This window comes from Antechinus flavipes, chromosome 2 (genome assembly GCF_016432865.1).
Source record: "Antechinus flavipes isolate AdamAnt ecotype Samford, QLD, Australia chromosome 2, AdamAnt_v2, whole genome shotgun sequence".
Lineage (NCBI taxonomy): Eukaryota > Metazoa > Chordata > Mammalia > Dasyuromorphia > Dasyuridae > Antechinus > Antechinus flavipes.
The window spans coordinates 209,200,512-209,223,012 of record NC_067399.1 but is presented as its reverse complement, the minus strand read 5'-3'; the positions used below and the strand labels follow the sequence as shown (position 1 = coordinate 209,223,012).

The following is a 22,501-nucleotide window of genomic DNA, read 5'->3' as shown; positions in this document are numbered from 1 at the left end:
CACATCAGACCAATTAGTTAGCAAGATATCTTATTTTACCCTTCTCTAAATATACTCATTCTACATAGATACTCCTACAAATTTGCTCAATTGTTTTTTAATGTATGTCTTCACAAAATTGGCCCCCCTATATAAATAAGACTATTTATATTGAAGATCATTGCAATTCATCAGGATATGAGTTAATGCACTTGTGTTTTGAAATACATTTTTCTGAATTTATCCTGGTTCCTTACTACCTTCAGACATTAATATACAACTTTGTTTGGTGGTATATGCTATAGAAAGGGGTGGGGGAGCAAATCACAGAATTTAACTGGTTTTCTAAGTATATTAAACACAGACCATATCTATACTTTGTTTCATGTAGTATCTTAACTCTAGATCCATAAAACCTAAATGTCATGCCACATAAGAGGCTAAACAAAATATAAGACAACTATTAGAAACTTCTCTTTGGAAATTTCGTCTCTAGCCCTGAAGGAATGACAAGAATTAAATAGAGGTTCTGATTTCAAATATTTGCTCTATTGGTTATTACCTCTATGACCTTGAGAAAATCATGTCACTGTCTCTGAGCTTTAGTTTCTTTAATTAGGAAATGTTTGAACTAGATGACCTTTGAGGTACCTTGTAGCTAAACATCAATGATTCTATAGCCTTTATTGTTTCAATAGCATCCCTTTTAAAAGGAAACAGTGACATTTTCAAGCTGCTGGAAAACGTATAGAGACTTCTGAGTATTATGCCAGTGTAATTATTTAAACTTAGTGGTCTTTAAAAAAAAATACTCTCCTTGTTGCTTTCTAGTTTTTTTTTTTCATTATATACTACCAAATAATCATTTATGAAAACTACTGGTTCTAAACTTGCATTTGAATCCTAATCCAAAATGCAACATATCACAGTAGTCTACCAAGATAAACCTGTTAAGACCTCTACCGCCCTGCTGTATTATTTGTGCTGTCCATTCATTAAAAGTAAATGGAAGTTATTGATATCTTTTTTTTAAACAAACCTAAAATATTGCTTGTCAGTACAATGCATCTTGTTTGAGTGTATCCTGGCCTCACCCAGGAATGTCTTCTTTCAAGTAGACCTTTATCATGTCCTGGCATTATGATCCTGGACAAGTAATCATTTAACTTCAGAGTCCTCGGGCAACCCTGGTGCCAAACTATTTGCAGACAAATTCCTTCGTTAACAGAGTTAATACTTTTGATTTTCTTACAGCAGTGAAATCACACGCACACACACACACACACACACACACACACACACACACACACACAAATCTTTATTACTGTTTCACAGAATCAGAGATCTACATTTGAAAGATCTTCAGAGGCTATCTACTTCAAATCCTTTATTTTTTGTAAAGAAAATGAGACCTAAGGAGTTTGTCACTTATTCAAGATTTCCTTAGTAGTGTCAGAGATAAGATATGAATCCAGATCCTCTGATTCCAGAACCAGCAAGCTCCTTCAGTTTTTCTAAGCAATTATTGTCCTTCTGTGAAGAAAGGAAATCAAAGTAATCATAAAAAAAAGAGGTGAGGAAAAAAACATGATTATGTAGTATTTTATTTATTGAATGAGATCTTAGATGAAGAATTATAAGCCCTCCAGAAATTAAAAACCTGATATTAAGGAGTGTTTTCTTTGGGGGACAGGATTGGAAATGACTGAGTAAAATAACAAAGACTAATTTTCTACATTATGAAGTTACCAGTTGAAATGATGAAAAAACAGTTTTTGTTCTATAACTGTGTATTTGTATGTACACTTGTTTGTTGTATTTTGTTACAGTTTTTTCATCTATCATTAGAAAAAAAACAGGTGTATCTTAAATAACAAATATGTTTCTAGTTAATAGCAAATCACTGAAAATTCAGTAGCAGGGTAACAGTTATGTAATTAGGAATGCATCCTTACCATAATCTTAAGAGTCACAATTTCTGCTATTATATATCTTTTTTAAAGCCAGTTAAAATGTTTTCATACCACACCATTTGACTTAACTTATTCATTTAGTTAAGCCAAGTTCCTTCTTCACATCAAAGGATCCCATAAAAGCTCTATCTTGTTTATTAACATGAGAAATAAAGGGAAAACCATGAAAAACTTGCCTTAGAAATTAAAAATGCTTGCTCTTAGTTAAGCAAAAAATTGGCCTCACAAATGCTGAACCAAGATTAAGAATATAATAAATATTTTACTAATGAAACTAGAACCAGAGTTGGGCAGAAGTCATATTTCTCTGTGAGGGAAATTAGGCCTCATTATTTTACCACTAATGAAAGATTGAAGCTCAGCTGTTTTGTTGTTATTGTTGTTGTTTTGTTTTTTAACAAAATAATATTGGTAACTATGTTTTGAATCAAGAGTAATGGAGGAACCTAGATTGTTCTGTTTATAAGTGGAAGATTTTGAAGTAAGTTAGTCTCGGAGATAAAATCACCTCTGTGACTGAATTTTTAATATTATGTATTCAAATTGGTAATGACCTGCCTAATGGATTTATTTTCCTGATTGCATTTTGTTTAACTGCATGTTCATAATCCAAAACAACTCTCTTTCATTAAAAACTATACTTCTAACCTTTTCAGTTTCCACAGTTAATAGAAAGATCATCTTGATTTTACTTCTAAAATAACTAGGTTTTTATTAACTCCCTTTTCAGGTTTCAATAAATGACATAAATATTTTAACAACATTATGTTATGGTATCCTTGTAAATTATAAAAATGAAAAACCACACATTTGGGATGTTATATTTATTTCCCTTAAACTTTTAAATAAAATCACCAAATTTTGCCATGGAATCATAGATGTTTAGCTACAAGGGACATCAAAGGCCATCTAGTCCAAACTTATTTTCTTCTCTTTCTCTATTTTATGCCAAACTTATTTTTTAATTAAAGACACTAAAGCTCAGAGAGTCAGTGTCACTTTCTCAGGGTCATGTAGGTAATAAGCAACAGAGTGAGCATTTGAAGTCAGATCCTCTTTTCAACCCTGTCATTCCTTCAGTGCCAAGCTCTGATGTAACATACATGAAATATTCCCGTATTTCTGCCTTTCGCTCTCAACTATAAGATTACTGTCTAACTTCTCATTAATCAGTTTCCTAACAGTTATTTGCATGTACAGCTCTCTCTTTTCCCCACTTTGCCACCTCTTTCCTCTCATAACTCCAGTAGATCTTGAGCTTCTTTAGAATCTTTCCTATATTGCTTTTTATCTCTTCACTTCTTGAACCAAGTATAAAGCTTGTATATAGGATGTTGTAGAATGTGTTTTAATAAATTGTTTATTAGATTGAATAGCTCTCAACCACCTTTCATGGGCCCCTAAAAACTTATTATATGAAGAATGAGTAAAGTGTAACATCTTTTTGATTAACTAGGTGTTAAGCTCCTATCATTCCTCTTCCCAATTTGATAACTACCTCACTGGTAATGAATGCATATAGACTTTTGAGTTACTATTGAAGAGAAGAAGGTCCAGAGTGAAGTTAATTGGAGGACTTGATTGCTGTAGTGATCCACATCTTCCTTATCCTTTCCTCCAACCCACCCAGCTCCATGACCTTTTTGCCTCTACTATTCCCTCATTGGTCAAGAATGTTCAGGTAGAATAATTTCCTAAAACTTCAACATAGTTTTTTATACATATACATATACATACACACACACACACACACACACACACACACACACACACACACATATATATATATATATATATATATATATATATATATATATATATGTATATTTATATCTTAAAGTTAAATTTTTCCAGGTAAATATATTATACTTGTAAGTAAACTTACTACTCTCTGTAATTTATTGAAAGTTATTTATTTTATGAAGTATAATTTCTTTTACTCTCCAGTTACAAAGGTCCTTTGTTAGAAGATGGAGCTTTGTCTCAGGCAGTCACTGGTGGAGCCAGTTCCCCTGAATTCACCAAACTCTGTGCTTGGCTGGTATCTGAATTAAGATTATTCTGTAAACTAGAAGAAAATGTGCAAGCAACTAACAGTAAGTAACCAGTGTCTTTTTTTAAAGTTATTTATTTTTAAATATGATGATTATTTTAATATGAAATGAAATTCAGACATTTTGAATTATGAAACCATTAAACATTTGTAATAGTCATTTTGTTATTTTTTTTTTTTTTTGGTTTTTCATATACAAGGAAACTATCATTGTATTTGGAAGCAATAAACTTTTAAAATACATGTATTTACAGAAAAAGCAATTCAGAAGTTAGAATCTAAAAGATGTACTTTTTGTGGACCATAACATAGCATTTCCACTCTTTTGTTATTGTTTGCTTGCATTTTTGTTTTCCTTCTCAGGTTTTTTTCTTTCTTTCTAGATCCGATTTTTCTTGTGCAGCAAGATAACTATATAAATATGTATACATATATTGGATTTAACATATACTTAACATATTTAACATGTATTGGACTACCTACCATATAGATAGGGGGAAGGAGGGGAAAAGTTGGAACAAAAGATTTTCCAAGGATCAATGTTGAAAAATTATTTATGCATATGTTTTGTAAATAAAAAGCTATAATTTAAAAAAAAATAAAAGATGTTCTTTTAAAGAAAGAATTTGTGGAGATTTATGTAATTTTAAAAATTACATGAGTTCATTATCCAGTAATCATTCTTTGCTGTATTATAGCCTTGTGAAAGCATGATTTAGTGCATAGAATTAAACTTCCTTTGAAAGCCAAGCTAACAGAATCTAAAAACCTATGTAGAAGCTAAAGTAAGCCCAATAAAATTTCATTTTGTTGTAGTGAGAGAACATCTTCTTTAAAAGCCTTTATTATAGTATTGTATATTAATACTTATAAAGTGAATGTCATTTGAGCTACATTATAACCAAGTCCATAGATTTGAGAGGTGTCATAAGGGGGTCTTAATGTAGTTTTAGCATCTTTGTTTTCTTCTCAGCAAATGAGACAAAAGCCTGAAAGCTGATGCTTTTCCAGTCAGTTTTTTTCCCCCAAAGATAGAAGCCTGCAGAGTCTAAGGCAAAGTACCCAACCTTTTACCTGTATGAATTGTACAGAGTAGCACACTTTAAGGATTTCCAGTCTATTGTTCATTTGGGATACTTAATGATTTCTGGGGAGCAATTATATAACTGTGTTCTTTATTAATTCTCTTTGGTATAAGGATAATATATCATTCTCAATTGGAAGATACTTCAGAAATAATTTAGTTCTTAGATTCACTAGATTTGCTTTGAATCTAGATGTTAACCCAAATACTTAGAAAATATTAATATACTAAATTATGATTTTAAAATATTTTGAGATGGTTAAATTTATTTTGAGTCATACATAAGTTCAGGATTAGAGGTGAGAGGCTTCAGAACTAAAACGCAACCTGATCTATAGCCAAACATCAAAATACTTGAATTTTCTTCTTTGGACAATCTATTTTCTTAACAAAACCAGAAAGAGTTAGCCTAGGAGGACTGTGATATAAGAAGGGATGGAGATTCTAAAGGTATTCCAAAATTTTCCTATTCAGGCAGACATTTCTCCAATAGATTCTCTTTATCTAATCATTAAGCAACATTGGAAAATCAAAGCCACAGGAAAATGTGGAAAATGAGAATTTAGAGATTAGGCTAATAGTAGCTGATGCTATGGATCTGTGTGGTAAGTTGAGGATTTTTTTTTTAGGGAGAAAAGATTCTGTACATGTTGAGGTATGAGAAACAGGTTGAGCATGAATATAATTAAGTCATAATAGAGAAGCTTAATTTCTGTCCCTTTGCCCTCTTTCTCATTTTGCTTCATACTACCATGTGATTGTATTGGAAAACTGTAAAACCCTTCTTGTAGCATATTCTTTGTAGTCTCCTTCATGATTTTTTTTGGGGGTGGGGGGAGATTCTTTTCCCCATAAAAGAAAAATTCCATTATTTTGTGCTTAGTTTGGGTCAGATTGCAGTTTAGCCCTGAAAACTCCCACTGTTCCCATCTCAACTGTATACATGAATTAAAATATATTTAACAATTTAAAAATACTTTTAATATGACATTTAATAAAGTAATTTAGTTCCTAAATATTTGGGTCAGCTTTTAGATACAAAGCACATATATTGAGCCTAAGATTAGATTACCTCTAAAGTTCTTTCCAACTCAAAATGCTATCATTATACTCATTTACTCCAGCTCCCAAGACTTTTTCTTGGCTTAAACTTGGCTGTTTTAGCTGCTATCATTGGGTAGCAGGAAGTAGAAATATAAGTGAGAACTAAGCAGCACTATCCATCCCTTTTGCCAGATATTTGGCAAGAAACAGAATCATCTATTCTCTTAGATTTCCTTGTACATAGAATTTAGCATCAAAATTTACACCTGAAAGTTCATGCTACAGCATATTAAATATTATTAAAACATTAGGAGATAAAATTTCTCAGTTCTCCAGTGTGTTGACATTTAGTGTTTATTGAGCCCTGATCTGGTTGCTTCCTTATTTTATATATAAGGAAATGGATGTTCACCTGTAAAAGACATGCTATATCTAACAGAGATTCCTCTCTACTATATCATACTTCATAGGGAATTATTGAAGTAGAAGGAAAAAACAACATTTTAATTTAGTTCAATTGGCATTTGTGATGTACCTCATAGAAGAAGCTTAAAACATGAGCCTGATTTCAAAGTTTAAGTATATTTGGGGAGATCAAATCAGAAAATAGTGTAAAGTGATAATTCAATTCAGATATTTGTTATATATGGTGCTTATGCAAGTCACTGAAGGCAATGGCTCTTTGCTAAAGTCAAAAAAAAAGTATAATTGAGTGCTAAATTGTAGTGTGCACTATAAGTGCTATCAACATTCAAAAATTAGAACAATTAGGGTTGGAGTAAACAAGGAATGCTTAACTGAGCTAGATCTTAAAGTATTTGAATAGACAGAAATGAGAAAAAAAAAAGAAGATGATTTCTGTGAAGAAAGGACAATATGAGAAAACTGGTGGGTTTAGAGCAAAGGATAGATGTTTCAGATTGGAAAAAAATAAAGCTGGATAGGCATATAGGAGATGCATTATAAAAATGTCAAGAAGAAAATCTAACATGATATAAAATAGCAATCCATTAAACATTTTTGAAGGAAAGTAACATGATAAAAGTGGTGGTTAAGAATGCATAGGGTTTGTGAGTTGTGGTGTAGGAGTGGGAAGCTAGAGTTAGGGAGCCCAGTTGAAATAAATTTATGTGATCTTTATTTTAGAAATATAATTAATATTAAAAATATTGTTTTGTTCTTTTATAAAGGCCCAAATGAAGCTGATGAATTCCAGCTTGAGGTGAGTGGGCTACTTGGGGAAATGAACTGTCCATATATTTCACTGACATCTGGTGATGTGACAAAGCGCCTTCTCAACCAGAAGAATTGCCTCCTGTTGCTCAGTAAGTTCAGGGCTACCTTTTGTAGCACTTTACATTTCCTTTGACTGTTACTATCCATGGAAAAAAACTTAAGGACAAATATTCTTAATTTAAGAAAGAATTTTAATACCAGTGCATAGATAATATTGTTTCTTATATAACTGATAGTTTTTCTCAATTCAAAATATAATAAATTTTTTAAAACTGTTAAGCTCCAGTCAATATAATTATTGTTAATGAGAGTAGTATTTACTCTTTCATTCAAAATTTACTCTGCATCTGCTCTGTGCATTGTACTGTTCGATATCCACTAAGGATATTTGAAAGAATTACAAAGAAAAAATTATTCATCTTCAGCCTGTTGGGGATGAAAATGCATTTGCAGAAATAAATGCAATCTATTTAATAGAAAGTGCAAGAGGGAAAAGCAGTTATATTACATTGCTTTGCACACAGGAGATAACACAGGAGATATAATATTTATAGCAATTTTAGGTCATAATATCATAGATTTAAATCTGAAAGGAATCTTAGTTTACATTCCTTTTTAAGATTAAGAAATCTTATCTTGAGATCCTGAGAGGTAAAATTTCTTGCATAAGTTCACACAAGTATTAAGTGACAAGCAGTATTTTATCAGAAGTTCTTTGACTCCAAAGCCATTGCCCTTTCCATTATATTATGATGCGCTCACAAAGGAAGATAAAAAACTGGAAAGGATAACTAATACATTAGTTGACAAAGGCAGGATCCAAAAAGATATTGACAGGCTAGAAGCTTGGACCAAGTCTAATAAGAGGAAATTTAACAGGGATTAATGTAAATTTGACTTCACAGCTATAGCATGAAGACATTATGATTAGAGTATTGTTTATTCTGAAAAAAATTCTTTGAATTTATTGAACTTAAACTTAGTACAAATCAATAGTGTTCTATAGTTGCCAAAAAAGCTAATGTATTAAAGTTAATGCATTAAAAGAGGTATACTTTCAGGAATAGGTGATAGTCCCTCTGTGTGTTGCTCTGGTTAAACTGCATACCTGAAATACTATGTAAAATTCTATGTACTCCAGTTTGGAAATAGTGTTGATAAACTGAAAAATATCCAGAAGAAGGCAATGAGAATGATGAAGAATCTCAAATCCTTGCCCGATGAACTAGTGATGTTTACCTTAGGAAAAACATAGAGAATAGGGACATTAGTTGGAGAGTTGGGGGCAGCAAGGGGAGGTGAGGAAGAATAACAACTTTCTTCCAAAAGAGGCTATCATGTGAAGGAGAAACCAGAAATTGGAATGAAGCGATATTATAAAGAGGAAAAAAATTACATTTGATTTAATGAAATTGTTAAATCTATGTCATACAAAGACAAAAATGAAATAATATCTTCGTTGAGTTAAACTTCAAAAACTGTTAAGAAGTGAAAATGGTCTAACAATTAGAACTATCCAAAAGTAGAGTGAGATGTCTTGGAAAGTAATGAGTTCTTTTCATTAAAGATCTTCAAGCAAAAACAAGATGACCATTCCTCAGGTGAGAATTCTTGGGATGAGTTGGAATAAATAGTCATCAAGATCCCTTCCAGTCTGAAGTGAATTCTGTGTTTAGAACTGAGCATTAGAAATATTACTACTTTCTTATTTCTATGTAAGATGGATTGGATTTAGAGAAAACAGGTAAAGCCACTTTTGAGACATGAATAATATTAAGAGCTAGGATAGACTCCAAGAGAGAAGAGAATATAAATAATGTTTCAAAGTTGTCAAGAAGTCAAAGAGAATGAAAACTGAGAAAAGGCTGATAGATTTGAAATTTAGGAAATTATTGATGACTTTTGAGAATCCCAATTTCAATGATTTCATGGGGAGAGAAGCCATGTTAAAAAGTTTGGAGGAGTGGAAGGAAAAGAAAGTACAGCCTAAAACCTCTTACTTAAAGATGTTTACTACAAGAAATTTAATGAAAATGACAATAAAGATTTGTATAGTGGTTCTGGAGGATAGTTTTTTTTCTTAAGAATGTAAAGGCCTAGGGGCAGCTAGATGGCACAGTAGATAGAGCACCAGCCCTGAAGTCAGGAGGACCTGAGTTTAAATTTGGCCTCAAACACTTAACACTTCCTAGCAGTGTGACCCTGGGCAAGTCACTTAACCTCAGTAGCTTCAGGGAAAAAAAATGCAAAGGCCTAAGTATATAGAGCCACTGAAGAGGTAAATTTTGAAGATTTTTGTAAAAGAAAAATGGAGTGCATTGATGTGATTAAGAATCACAGTTTTGAAGAATTAGCCAGAAAAACTACCTCTACTTAAAACAATTGGAGCAAAGAAAGATAATGGATGAACTCATGCAGTTGCCAAATTTACTTTCCTTACACAGATTTCATTATTTCCCAATTGCTGTGAATCCCTCCAGTATCTCTTCTGCTTATATCCTCTCATTCTATTTCTCTTTACATAGTTTGTACTTGTCAGTTTGGAAAGCTCACCACCTTTGGTGAATTTTTATACATTTTTTTATACTTTCTTATCTGTCTTTGTTCAACATGTTTTCTTTGTGTAAAGTGCTCTCTTTTCTGCCTATTGAAATCCTATCCTTCTTATAAAGGCCAACTCAAATTTTACCCCTAGGCAGTTTTCCTTGTTTGTACCCTCCCATCACCTCATTTCAGTAATTGGCTTTACTTCTTTGAATCTCTTATAACACTTTACTTATATTTGTCATGTACTTGTGGATTTAATACTTTAGTTGCTTGAAATAGTATTATATCCCCTCTAAAGTATGTTTCCTAAGATCATGGTATTGTCTTATCTACCACTTATCACAATATTCTACACAAAATAGAAACTTAATGTTTGAATTAACTTGAAGACACAGGAGTTTTGAGTGAGAAGGGGAATTGAGGGAACTCACACTAGATGTATTTCATTTTCTCAGTAAAGTAGGTGGTAAGGTTATTTGCTGATAATATAGGAAATAAGGATCATTTTGATACTTAGCATTTCAAAGTGGCTATGTAACACAAGGATCTTGAAATTATGTAATAAAAATTTTTAATTTTCAATTTACCATATCCTTATATTTCAAACATAAGAAAATTAACTAATAGAATATGGTCACTTTCAATTCAATTAAGTTTTTAAAACTGTGGTAAATTAGTGTATACTATTAAACATGCTATTTTGATGATGAATTTTGTTTTTATATGATGACACATACAGTATAAAGATTTACTTTTGTAACTGATATTTGAATTTTTCCTATCCTTTCCAAAATAGTCAAGGATGATTTTCTGTGTTTCATTTTTGTTTTCTTAGCTAAAGGAAATAGAGAGTAAATTTACAACTTGATAAAAATACCAGGATTAACTATGTATTATTATGAAAATTCTGTATACTCTTAATGCAACCCAAGATTGTGTTAGCTTTTTTGGTTACCAGATCACACTGGTGGAAGTATGAATAATTATGTAACACATGACCAAAGAGGAACAGGAATAAAGGACATCATCCAGATAGGAAGAAAAGATGATCTGGTCACATGGCAAGAATGGGTAGATGGATGGATGCACAGGTAGATATATAGCTAGAGTATAATTTTAATTATGTTTCATTTATCATGCTAAATGGTACTCATACAAGCCAGCAATAGTCCCTGCCCTCAAGAGCTTACATTATAATGTGAAAGAACAGTGAAATGAGGTATGAATTGAAAGATGTCATGGAGGGAGAAATTGTTTCTGTATTGTTCATATAATGAAGGGGTGCTAGAAAGGGAGAAGAGGAAAGTGTATGGGTTTGGGTTTGGGAGTTTTTTTGGTCATAGTAAGGAAATAGCTAAGGAAGCTGAAGAAGTATTAAAAATACTAGGGCCCCAGCAGATAGGGTACCTCTCAAGTGCTGAGGTGCCTGTGGTAGAGTCCAAGGTTCTGATAGGAAAAAGATCAAGATGATGGCAGAAAAGTAGAGAGCAAATAAACATCTCTGGTGTTTCTTTGATACCCTCCTCATATTGGGATAAAATAAGGAAAACGTGGTATGTACTCTATTTATAGCAAACTTTTAGAAAAACATCAATGGACAAGGGAAGCATAGGACCGGCATTGATAGTTCTGCACTATTGGAGAGAACACCTGAATTAATGAAGTTGAAGATCCATTTGAGTATAACACTGATGACTCATAAATTACTTCAACCTCTATGTGATTCTTAAAACAAACTGCTGCTGCCTTTTAATATAGTATGACCTTCTTCTTTTGAATCATTGCACAGAATTTTCTCCCTATATGTAGGCACATCTTTATATTCATACCTCATTTCAGTGTTCTTTTACATTGCTTCTTGAACATAATTTTTACTTTGCAATGCATTCAGTGCATTTGTGCTCATGTATTTTTCCATTGTCCTTAAGGTGATTTGCACTTGTGATTCTTCAGAGATTCTGGTTTTCCAAAATTTGCACTCACTTGGCACCACCAGAAATTGATGTTAAAATGAGATAATGGTAAAACAATTAGCACAATGCCTGGCATTTAGTTGTTTCTTAACAAATGCTTGTCTCACTTCTTTTTAAAAAAGTATTCTTTCCTCCTTCTCAAGCAGGAGTTTGGCTTATTTATAGCACTAAGTACTTTTCCAAAGGCAATCTAGTCTCCTTATTTCTGAACCCAGGTCATTAGTCATTTGTTATATACAGACAGTACTAGATAGATTTATTAATGGACCAGCTCTATTGTGGTCTATTCATCCAATTGCTTGTCATGTCCTGCGTAATAGGCATTCTTAGTCCACTTTGTTAGAGTGGTTTAGATGGTTAAACCAAGTTTTTCAAAGATGATGATCCATTCTTAATAGTTGAGAAAAATTCTTTTGGAATCTTACACTATTCTAGTCAGTATTAATCAGTTTGATAGAATCATCTCAAAATTCCATATATTAGGCCCCAGAATGGAGCAGCAAATTCTGAATTTACTTGCTTAATTATAGAAAATTAATTAAAGTTCCTCAACCCTTGTTTTTCTTTGTGATAGAGACTAAACCCAGTATGGTTGAGGTGACTCAACTCCCCTAATATATTTTTGTACCTTCGGACTGTTCTCTCTTGTCCAGCAGGAATAGGTGAGCATCTTATGACTACTTAGATGACCCTTGTTTCACCTAATCTTGATAGCTTATATGATCCCCTCATGCCTAGCCTAAGAAGAAACCCATTTGTCTTTTGACCACCTAGTTAATGGAAATATTCCTTGCTTCATCCAATTCATGACCCTGCTGACATTTTTGTTTATTTTAGTATATGCAATTGATGGAATTGTTCTGTATTTGTTATGACTTTTCTTAAATGTCTAAATATCTATCTAGTCCTCTAAAAAGTAAGGCCCTGGAAGAAGGGAACATTTGAGATTGTGAGAAAGACCTGAGGTCCACTTCATTAGAGGGAATCATGGACCCTTATTGTAGATGGGACAGTTTTAATCCCCCTTTAATAGTGAATCTGCCAGGACAGCTGTGTGTGGACCCCAATCTCTTTTGGCCAGCCTCTTCAAGGGACCCAGAAAGAAAGTGTATACTGGGTAAAATTTTTGCCAGTGGCTCTCCTGTGGACACTGGTTCTGGGAGTTGGACTTCCCTCACTGTCTGCACCCAAATTCTCTGTGTCTGAATCTTCAAGATTGAGTCTGCCTTTATTTCCCTAAATTTATTTTCTTTAAGAAGGGCCCCCAGTTATTTAAATGTTTAAATTTGTGACTAATTATCCATGAGAACAGTCAAATTCTATTTTTACAAAAATTATAGAGCCATAATTTTAACTTCTTAAATATAGACTACTACTGGAAATTTTTCCCTTACTGTTTTTCCTACTTTCATTGTGTTAAGATCAGGGAGATTCAGCAGTGGAATTTAGCCAGCTAGTCACTTAGCTAATTTTAAAACTTGCTGTTGGCAAGGTTAAAATAGATGTTTTTTGTCTTTAAATCTTCTAGAAAGTAGTGATTATAGGGTAATTAAATCACTCTTGTCATCAGTAGAGAAATATCTTAAATTGGTTGAGTAGGACCTTTCAGTGACCCATAATGGGGTGAGGAAACCGTTCTATGATCAGTCCTTTGATGGATAGAGTTTTGGGGAAGTGATTCCCTACTTTAGTACTCTGATATCACTTTGAGAGAGCAATAATTTGAGTTAGATTCAGTGGCCTTAGCAGGAGAGATTTACCTACCTCAACAGTAAGCTGTCAAGCATGTAACCAACCTAGAAACAATCCTATCTATTCTCTTCTGACCTGAGAAGAAAATGATGAGAAAGAATAAAGTTAGCGGAAAAAATATGCTTCAATCTTCATTCAGAGTCCATCAGTTCTTTATCTGACTTACATAGCATTTTCCTTTCTGAGCCCTTTGTACTTTTATTGAATCACTGTGTTGCTGAGAAGAGCTGAGTCAGTCATAGTTGATCACACAGTCTTGGTGATACTGTGTACATTGCTTCTCTGTTCTGTTTTATTTTGTATCAGTTCATATGAATCTTCCAGTTGCACAGTAATATTTATATATCATTTCCCAATTGATAGGGAATCCCCTCAATTTCCCTTATTTTGCCACCACAAAAATGGCTGCTATGATTGTTTTTGTACCTGGTTGGTCCTTTTCCCTTTTTTTATGTTCTCTTTGAGATACAGATCTAGTAGTGATATTGCTGGGCCATATTTTGGTTGGTAGTTCCATATGGCTCTACAGAATGATTAGATCAGTTCACAACTCCACTAAACGTGTATTTGGGTCCCCCTTTTCCCACATCCTCTCCAACTTTTATCAGTTTCCTTTTTTTGTCATATTGGCCAGTCTGAGAAGGTGTATTGTAATATCTCAGAATTATTTTAATTTGTATTTCTGTATTCAAAAGTGATTTAGAGCACTTTTTCATGTGCCTATAGATAACTTTGATTTCTTCATCTGAAAACAGCCTGTTCATATCATTTGGCCATTTATTTATTGGAAAATGGGATATATTGATATATTTGGCTCAGATTTCTATATGAGAAATGAGCTTTTATCAGGGACACTTACTGTAAAGCTTGTTTTCCAGTTTTTTGCTTTTCTTCTTTCTAATCTTGATTAATTTGATTTTGTTTGTATAAAAGTTTTCTTAAATTTAATATAATCACAATATCTTCTTTATATTTTGTGATGCTATCTCTTATTTCATCAAGAATTTTTCTCTTTTTCATAGGTATGACTAGTAGACTATTCCTTACTCTTTTGACTTGCTTATGATGTCCCTTTTTAATCTAAGTCATGTGCTCATTTAGACCTTATTTTGGTTTATGATATGAGATGTTGATCTGTACCTAGTTTGTTTACTCTAATTTTCCAGTTTTCCTATTTTTCAAACAGTGAGTTCTTTCTCCAAAAGCCATAGTCTTTGGAGTCATCAGATATTAGGTTACTGCAGCAATTGACTGCTGTCTTATGTATTTAATCTATTTCACTGATCCACCTCTCTGTTCCTTAATTAGTATCAGAAAGTTTTGATGGTTTATAATATAGTTTGAGAACTGATATTGCTAGGCTATTTTCCTTTGTTTTTGTTATTTTTCATCAATCCCCTTAATATTCTTGACATTTTGTTCTTCCAGAGCAATTGTGTTGTTATTTTTTCTAGCCCTATCAGATAATTTTTTGGTGGTTTGATATTCCAGTGAATAAATAAATTAGATTAGCCAAAATTGTCTTTTTTTTTGTTATATTGGCTCAACTTATCCATGAACCATTGATACTTTTCCAGTTGTTTAAATATGACTCTATTTGTATGAAAAGTGTTTTGTAGTTGTGTTCGTGTATAGTATCTGGGTTTGTCTTGGCAGATAGACTCCTAAGTATTTTATATTGTTTACAATTATTTTAAATGGAATTTCTCTTTATATCTCACTGCTGGGCTCTGTCAGTTATAAAAAGAAAGCTGATGATCTGTGTGGATTTATATTACATTCTGAAACTGTGCTAAAGTTTTTAATTATGGCACATAATTTTTTAGTTGATACTTTAGGGTTCTCTAGTTTTATTTTCTCACTGCCTATTCTAATTCCTTCAATTTCTTTTTCTTTACTCATTGCTAAAGATAGCATTTCTAGGTGATAATAAGTATTCTTGTTTGACATTTGATTTTTATTGAAAAGGCTTTTAGCTTATGCCCATTACAGATAATGCATGCTGATGGTTTTAAACAGATACTGTTTCTCATGTTTAGAAATGTTCTCTTTATTCCTATGTTCTCTAGTGGTTTTAATGGGAATGGGTGTCAGAAGCTTTTTCAACATTTATTGAGATAATCTTATCATTTCTATTGGTTTTCTTATTGATATAGTTAGTTCTGTTGATGGTTTTCCTAATATTGAACCAACTCTCCTTTCCTGATGTAAATCCTTGTGATATATTGCCATAATCACCTTGCTAATATTTTGTTCAAATTTTTTGCATCTATTATTCATTAGAGAAATTGGTCTATAATTTTCTTTCTCTGTTTTAGCTCTTCCTGGTTTAGGTATCAATTCCATATTTATGTCATAAAGGTAATTTGGTAGGGTTTCTTTTTTCCCTATTTTTCCAAATAGTTTATATAGTATTGGAATTAATGGTTTGGTAGAATTCACTCATAAACCAATCTGTTCCTGAGGACTTTTTCCTAGGATGTTTATTAATGGCTTGTTCAATTTCTCTTTTTAGAATGGGATTACTAAGGCTTTCTATTTCCTGATCTATTAATCTAGGTTGTTTGTATTTTCATAAATACTCAATTGATTTTGCTCAAAAGGTCAAATTTATTGGTATATAATTGGGCAAACTATTTCTTCATTGGTGATGATTTCACTCTTTTCATTTTTCATACTGGATATTTGGTTTTCTTCCTTTTTTTTCTAATCAAATTAACCAATCAAATTCTGTCTTATTGTTTGTTTTTTTATAAAACCAGCTCCTCAATTTATAAACTTGACAGTTTTTGTTCTGATTTGTTTTTTTACTTTCAATCTTACTGATTTTACCTTTCACTTTCAGGATTCCCTATTTGGTGTTCAATTGGAGACTTTTAATTTGTTCTTCAAGTATTTTTTAGTTGACTGCCTAATTCATTGATCTGTTCTTTTTTTCCATTTTGTTGTTTTAAGAATTTAGAGAAATAAATTTAAAAGTACTGCTTTGGCTGTATCCCATAAATTTTTGTATATTGTCTCATCTCCTTGTTGTCATTCTCTTTAATCAAATTATTGATTATTTCTGTGATTTATTCTTTGATTCATTTATTCTCTAGGATTAGATTATTTAATTTCCAATTAATTTTTAATCCATCCTTCCACTGCCCTTGTTGAATGTAATTTTTATTGCATTATGATCTGGAAAAAGTACATTTGATACTTCTGCCTTTTTACATTTGATTTTGAGGGTTTTGTGCCCTTTTGCAGGGTTTCTTTTTGTTTAAGTTCTATGTGCTGCTACGAAAAAAGTATATTATTTTCTGTTCCCATTCAATTTCCTCCAAAGGTCTGTTATATCTAATGTTTCTAATATTTTATTTATCTTCTTAGCTTCTTTCTTGTTTATTTTTTGGTTGGATATATCCCGTTCTGAGAGGGATATGTTTTTGCAGTCTGTTTTTCCCTGTAATTCGTTTAACTTTATCTTTAAGAAATGCAAACAATATAAATGTGTGTATTATTCCCTCTGTAAACCAATGCAGATGAAAGTAAGATTTAAATAGTGAGCTCATCCTTCCATCTTCCTCCCCATTGTAATAGTTTTTTTGTGCCTCCATGTTAAAAAAAATTTTACACCATTTTACTTTTCCATTCTGCATCCAGTGTACTTCTCTTTCTTATCACTTAATTTTGATGTTATATCCTCAAATTCACCTTACTTTCCCCTCTGTCAATGTGAATTCCTCCTACTTGTACAATTAGTGATTCAATTATTAAAGATTATAAGTATCATTTTTCCATGGAGGAATATAAACAGTTTAGCTCTACTGAATTTCTCATGTTTTCCTTTTCCTTTTTACCTGTTTATATTTCTTGTGGATCTTGATATTGGAGGTCAAATTTTTTACTTAGTTCTACTCTTCTCCTTATGAAAAGTTTGAACTCCTTCTATTTCATAAAATGCCTTTTTTTTCCTTGTTTAATTTAGCCTGGTAGGTGATCTTTAGTTGTAGTTGTAGGTCCCTGGCCTGCCAGAATATCATGTTCCATGCCTTCTAGTTCTTTAGAATTGCAGCTGCCAGTTCTGTGTAAATCTTGATTGTAATTTCCCAATATTTGAATTGTTTCTCTCTAGGCACTAGAATTTTTACTTTATCTAGTTGTTCTGAAATTTGGCTTTTATGTTCCTTGGAATCTTTCTTTTGGGATCTTTTTCCTGAGGTGAAACGGTGGAGTCTTTCAATTCCTATTTTGCCCTCTGGTTCCACAACATCCAGGAAGTTTTCCGTGATAATTTCTTGGAAGATATTATCCAGGTCCTCCTTTTGATTATGGCTTTCAGATAGTCCAGTTATTCTGATATTGTTTCTCCTGGATCTGTTTTCTGTTTTACATTTTCTTCCATTTTTTGAATTTGTTTGACTGAGTCTTAATGTCTCAGAGTCATTAGTATCTACTTGCCCAATTCTAGTTTTTAAGGCATTGTTTTCCTCAGTTAACTTTTGTATTTCCTTTTCCATTTGGCCAATTGCACTTTTTAAGGAATTGTTTTCTTCAGTAGATTTTTGTATCTTCTTTTCCATTAGGCCATTTCAACTTTTTAAATAGCTCTTTTCTTTTTCCAAGCTTTTGATTCTTTTTTCTCCCATAATTCTCTTACATCACTCTCATTTCTTTTCCCAATTTTTCTTCTACCTTACTTATATTATTTTTAAACTCTTTGCACTTTTCCAGACTGGATTCTTTTGGGGCTTGAATCCACTTCCACTTTATCTTGGGGGTTTGCCCAAGGGCTTTAACATTGTTATATTCTTCTGAGTTTGTATTTTGATCTTCCCTGTAACTGTAATTCTCTCTGTCTCTCTGTCTGCTTCAGGGTACTTAGGGGTTCTCAGGATCTACTCCTGATTTGCTGTGGTGAAGCTTGTTGCTGCTCACTGGGAACTTCCTGTCTTAGATTGACTCCCCCCTCCCCTTACTGGAGTGAGAGGGACCCCTCCTGCCAATCCCACAAGTTTCCTGGGCTAAAGGATTGTATCAACCTATTGCTTTGTTAGTTTCACCATTCTAAGACCTATCTTGGGACACTATTTTATATTGTCTAGAGGTGAACATGGGAGAATTTCAGTGATTAACTGTTTACTCCTCTATCTTGGCTTCTGGAAGTGGGAATCCTTTCTTATTTTGGCATATTTTAATTTTACAGAGATGAAAAAAGGAAAAGTTTGTTTTCACTTACATTTCCTTAGGATTAAGTCAGTTATTGGTAATCAGAGTTAATTTTTAGGAAGTTTTAAAGGAAAGTAAATATAAATTTTGCTGACTGTTCCTGTATAAAGGACCTTTAAGCCTTAGTTGACCAGTCTTAGAACTCTAGAGGTTAAGCCCAAAAGTGAATTAGAAAAATTGTAGAATTTGCCAAAACAAGTCACTGAATATTGGCTTTAGCTACGGGAAATAAACCCATATTGACTCAGCTAGAAGATTGCCCCACCCCCCACCCCTCTTGATTTATACTCAAGAGAAGTAATCTTTGTTGCCTTCATTTGGAAAACTTCTCAGATGGAGAAAACCAAAAAGGCAGATATCACAGGAATATAGTTCTTTCAGGGGAAGTTCCTCCAAGTACCATTCCTGGTGGAGAATGCTTAGAGGAGAGATGGATTCACGCATAAGAGGAGAAAATACATCCTACAAAGAATCCCAGTTAGGACAGGGATGGACTCTCTGTGTGTGAGAGTGTGTGTGTGTGTGTGTGTGTGTGTGTGTGTGTGTGTGTGTGTATCCATGTGCACTTTAAGTATTGGCAAATTAGACTAAAACAATTTTATTTTGTCATTAAATTGCATTTTTGTAAGATTTTTAAAATGTTAACATCATTAGGAAATTTTCCTAAGCTGACAGTTGGACCCCACCTACAAGATGGTCATAAGTTTCTATATCTAATAGAGAAGACAGGTAAGATCTTAACTTGAAAATTTTATAGGAAAAAACTTAGGAGAAGTTCAGACCTAATAATGTTGTGTTTTGTTATATGTTCTGTATATGTCTATTTTAGTAAATAATGAGACCAAGTTTATGAATAGTGGGTTCTTTGTGTCAAATAAAAAAAGGATCTTATCCAATCAGAAAAATCATTAAAAGAATGAGAAATATGTTTCTGTTTTGTCTATGCCTTGTGCTAGCTCGGAGTATGTTTTACTTTTACCTTTTCTTTTGGTGTCATCAACCAAAGAAGCAGGCTATTAAAAATATTAAAACTTTCAAAAAAGGCTTAAAGGAGAACAAATCTTTTTTCTCGGTTTATAGCACTGGCCATATTGGAAATTACTGACATAGAAGACAAATAAAAAATTAATTGAAAATTAACATACCAAAAAAAAGATTGGAAACCAAATTTGGAGAAAAAGAAATATTCAAATTACTTTCATTTCTAAATTATTGTCTGGATATCTTTATAAAGTATTTTGATGAGCTTATGGGATATTAACAAATTATGTAGAGTTTAATGACAGATCAATTATTCTTTAAAAGGAACCTTTTAAATGATGAGGGATTAATTTAAAGCTGAAGTTTGCATTTAAGAACTGTTTTGTTAGTCATGAGATATGTTCAGGAGAGATTCAGTGAAAAAAGAATTCAGAGAAATACTAAAAAGGTAAGAAAAATTTAAGAGAATGGTATAAGAGAAATTAGATTAAAAATCTTGTGAGCTCAAGTAATTTCATAACTTGGAATTTTAAAAGGAAACACATTTGCTTGGGTTAGAGAAGATTCAGCTAACCAATCTCTAAACTTTTGGGGTATCAGTCTTTGAAATTGTTTTTAATTTTAATGTAGAATAAAGATATATGTTCATTTATTTATCATAGGAAGGAATTTTATTATAGATGCCAAAATAAAGAAATTTCAGGCCATCTTCAGAAATCTTGTAGGTAGAATTGGAGTTCATTTAACCTTTTGTTGTTTTCTGTTTTTAAACAATGAACCCGACAACACTGAGCAAATCCTGATTAAGGATCCCAGATTGAAGGTGATTCTTAAAGTGCTCCCAGAAGAAAAAAAAAATTTGTTTTGAAATCAGAAAGCAGCTAAAGATAAGTGAAGTTTAATGATACTACTGCAGTATAAATCAATTGTATAAGTAAATTAGAAACTTAAAATCATTTGGTTAGTGAAAATATTTTCAAATTATAAACCAAGGCTACAGCACATTAGGTAAAAAAAATTATTGGAGATGGAATTAAACAAGAATATGTATAAAAAGATAGACAAGGGCATGCACACCTAATAGAGGATGCTCAGATTAGAAAAGATCAACTTAAAATGAATGTATGAATGAAAGGTATATGTTTTATATCTTTATAGTCTGTATTTTATTGTAGAAATTTTGCAAAGGAAAAGCAGAACTTGCAAGTTATTTTAAAAACAAAGTAAATTGAATTAATTTAGCATGATTTGATAGGAAATAGAAAGAAAAGTTACATTCCAAGCCCTTCAGAAAAGTACATTCTCTATCAGATAGTTTTCCAGTAGTACATTTCCTGGTTCATTCTTATGCCAGAGTTGTACTTTAGCGAATCCCCACAGACATTGCCAAAATAGCCAGATAAATGCTTTTCTAGCATAGTTAATAATGAGGAAATAGATGATTTCTTCTCGACAGACAGGTTGCTTGCTAAAATCTGACATCCTAAAATGAGGAACTTCTTGTGCTGAGTGTGAGTTGTTTTTGAGTCTTTTTGCCTTTCACTTACTCTCCGTCCCAAAAAAAAAAAAAATGCTATGTGATTGTAACTAATTGCAATTGACCAAAAGCCCTTAAAAAAATTGGTATGCAATGTGCATTTGTATCCATTAAAGAACCAAAAAGAGTTTACCGGAGAAATTAAATAGAAAAAAGAAAAGTGTTGTATAAGGAAATAAAAGAAGTTAAGGCTGTGACAGCATAAATCCAGAATTTGAAAGTAAAAGGTTGGGACAGCTAAGTGGTAAGGCAGCTAAGTGGTGCAGTGGATAGAACACCAACCCTGAAGTCAGGAAGATCTGAGTTCAAATTTGGCCTCTTCCTTCCTAGCTGTGTGACCCTGGGCAAATCAGTTAACCCCAGTTGCCTCAGCAAAAAAAAAAAAAAAAAAGATTTAGGAATATTTTTTAAACAATACCCCTTTGATAGTTGCTGTATGTCTTCCTTCCCCATTTAATATAAGAGCACAAAATATTTCAGAAAATGCATGTCATTTGATTGATGGAGAAAAGATTATCTCAGTGCTTTGGTTTTAATAGTTGTTCTACAGGATTAATCAACTTTAAAGACATGGAAAAACACTTGGCCCATAGTAGTCATTACCTAAACTACTAAATTACTTTGAAAATGCCAGGGATAATAAGATAAAATTACTTTCTATGATAGAAAAGTTTGAAAGATATTTAAATTACTATCAAATTAAATTATAATGTAATATAATATAAATTATATTGCATTATAAATGTAACTTTTACATGATTATTAGAGTATATTTTTTAAAAAACTAGAAAATAGTAAATGACTTACTATTGGTAGAAAAGCTTCGTAAAAGCCTCTTAGAAGATCTTTTTCTGTGGGGTTCCTTGAGATGAGCCCTACTCACAATGTGTTGTAACTCAACAGCACTATCATATGAGGAACTAGAGCCTCTCTCACCCAGAGTGGAGAAATGAAACAGTGGAATAGTAAAGTGGATGTCATTTAGGTTCATTTGGAAACTAATGTATCTTGTAATGCCATTATTTTAAACCAGCTGTTCACCATATATGAGTGAACTTGAAGTGAAGAAGTTGAAACAGCAGAAAAAGCCTAAACAGGTCTCTTGGGTCTGAATGACTGAGGAAAGTAAGC

At 32.4% G+C, this 22,501-nt stretch overlaps 1 protein-coding gene across 1 annotated transcript in view; it reads left to right on the top strand.

Moving 5' to 3' along the window:
• Positions 1-22,501, top strand: part of FAM98A (family with sequence similarity 98 member A) — a 48,743-nt gene that overhangs the window by 1,497 nt on the left and 24,745 nt on the right. The window contains exons 2-3 of the mRNA XM_051976133.1: positions 3,900-4,048; positions 7,324-7,458. Coding sequence (XP_051832093.1) covers positions 3,900-4,048; positions 7,324-7,458 — 284 coding nt within the window. The remainder of the gene's footprint in view (positions 1-3,899; positions 4,049-7,323; positions 7,459-22,501) is intronic.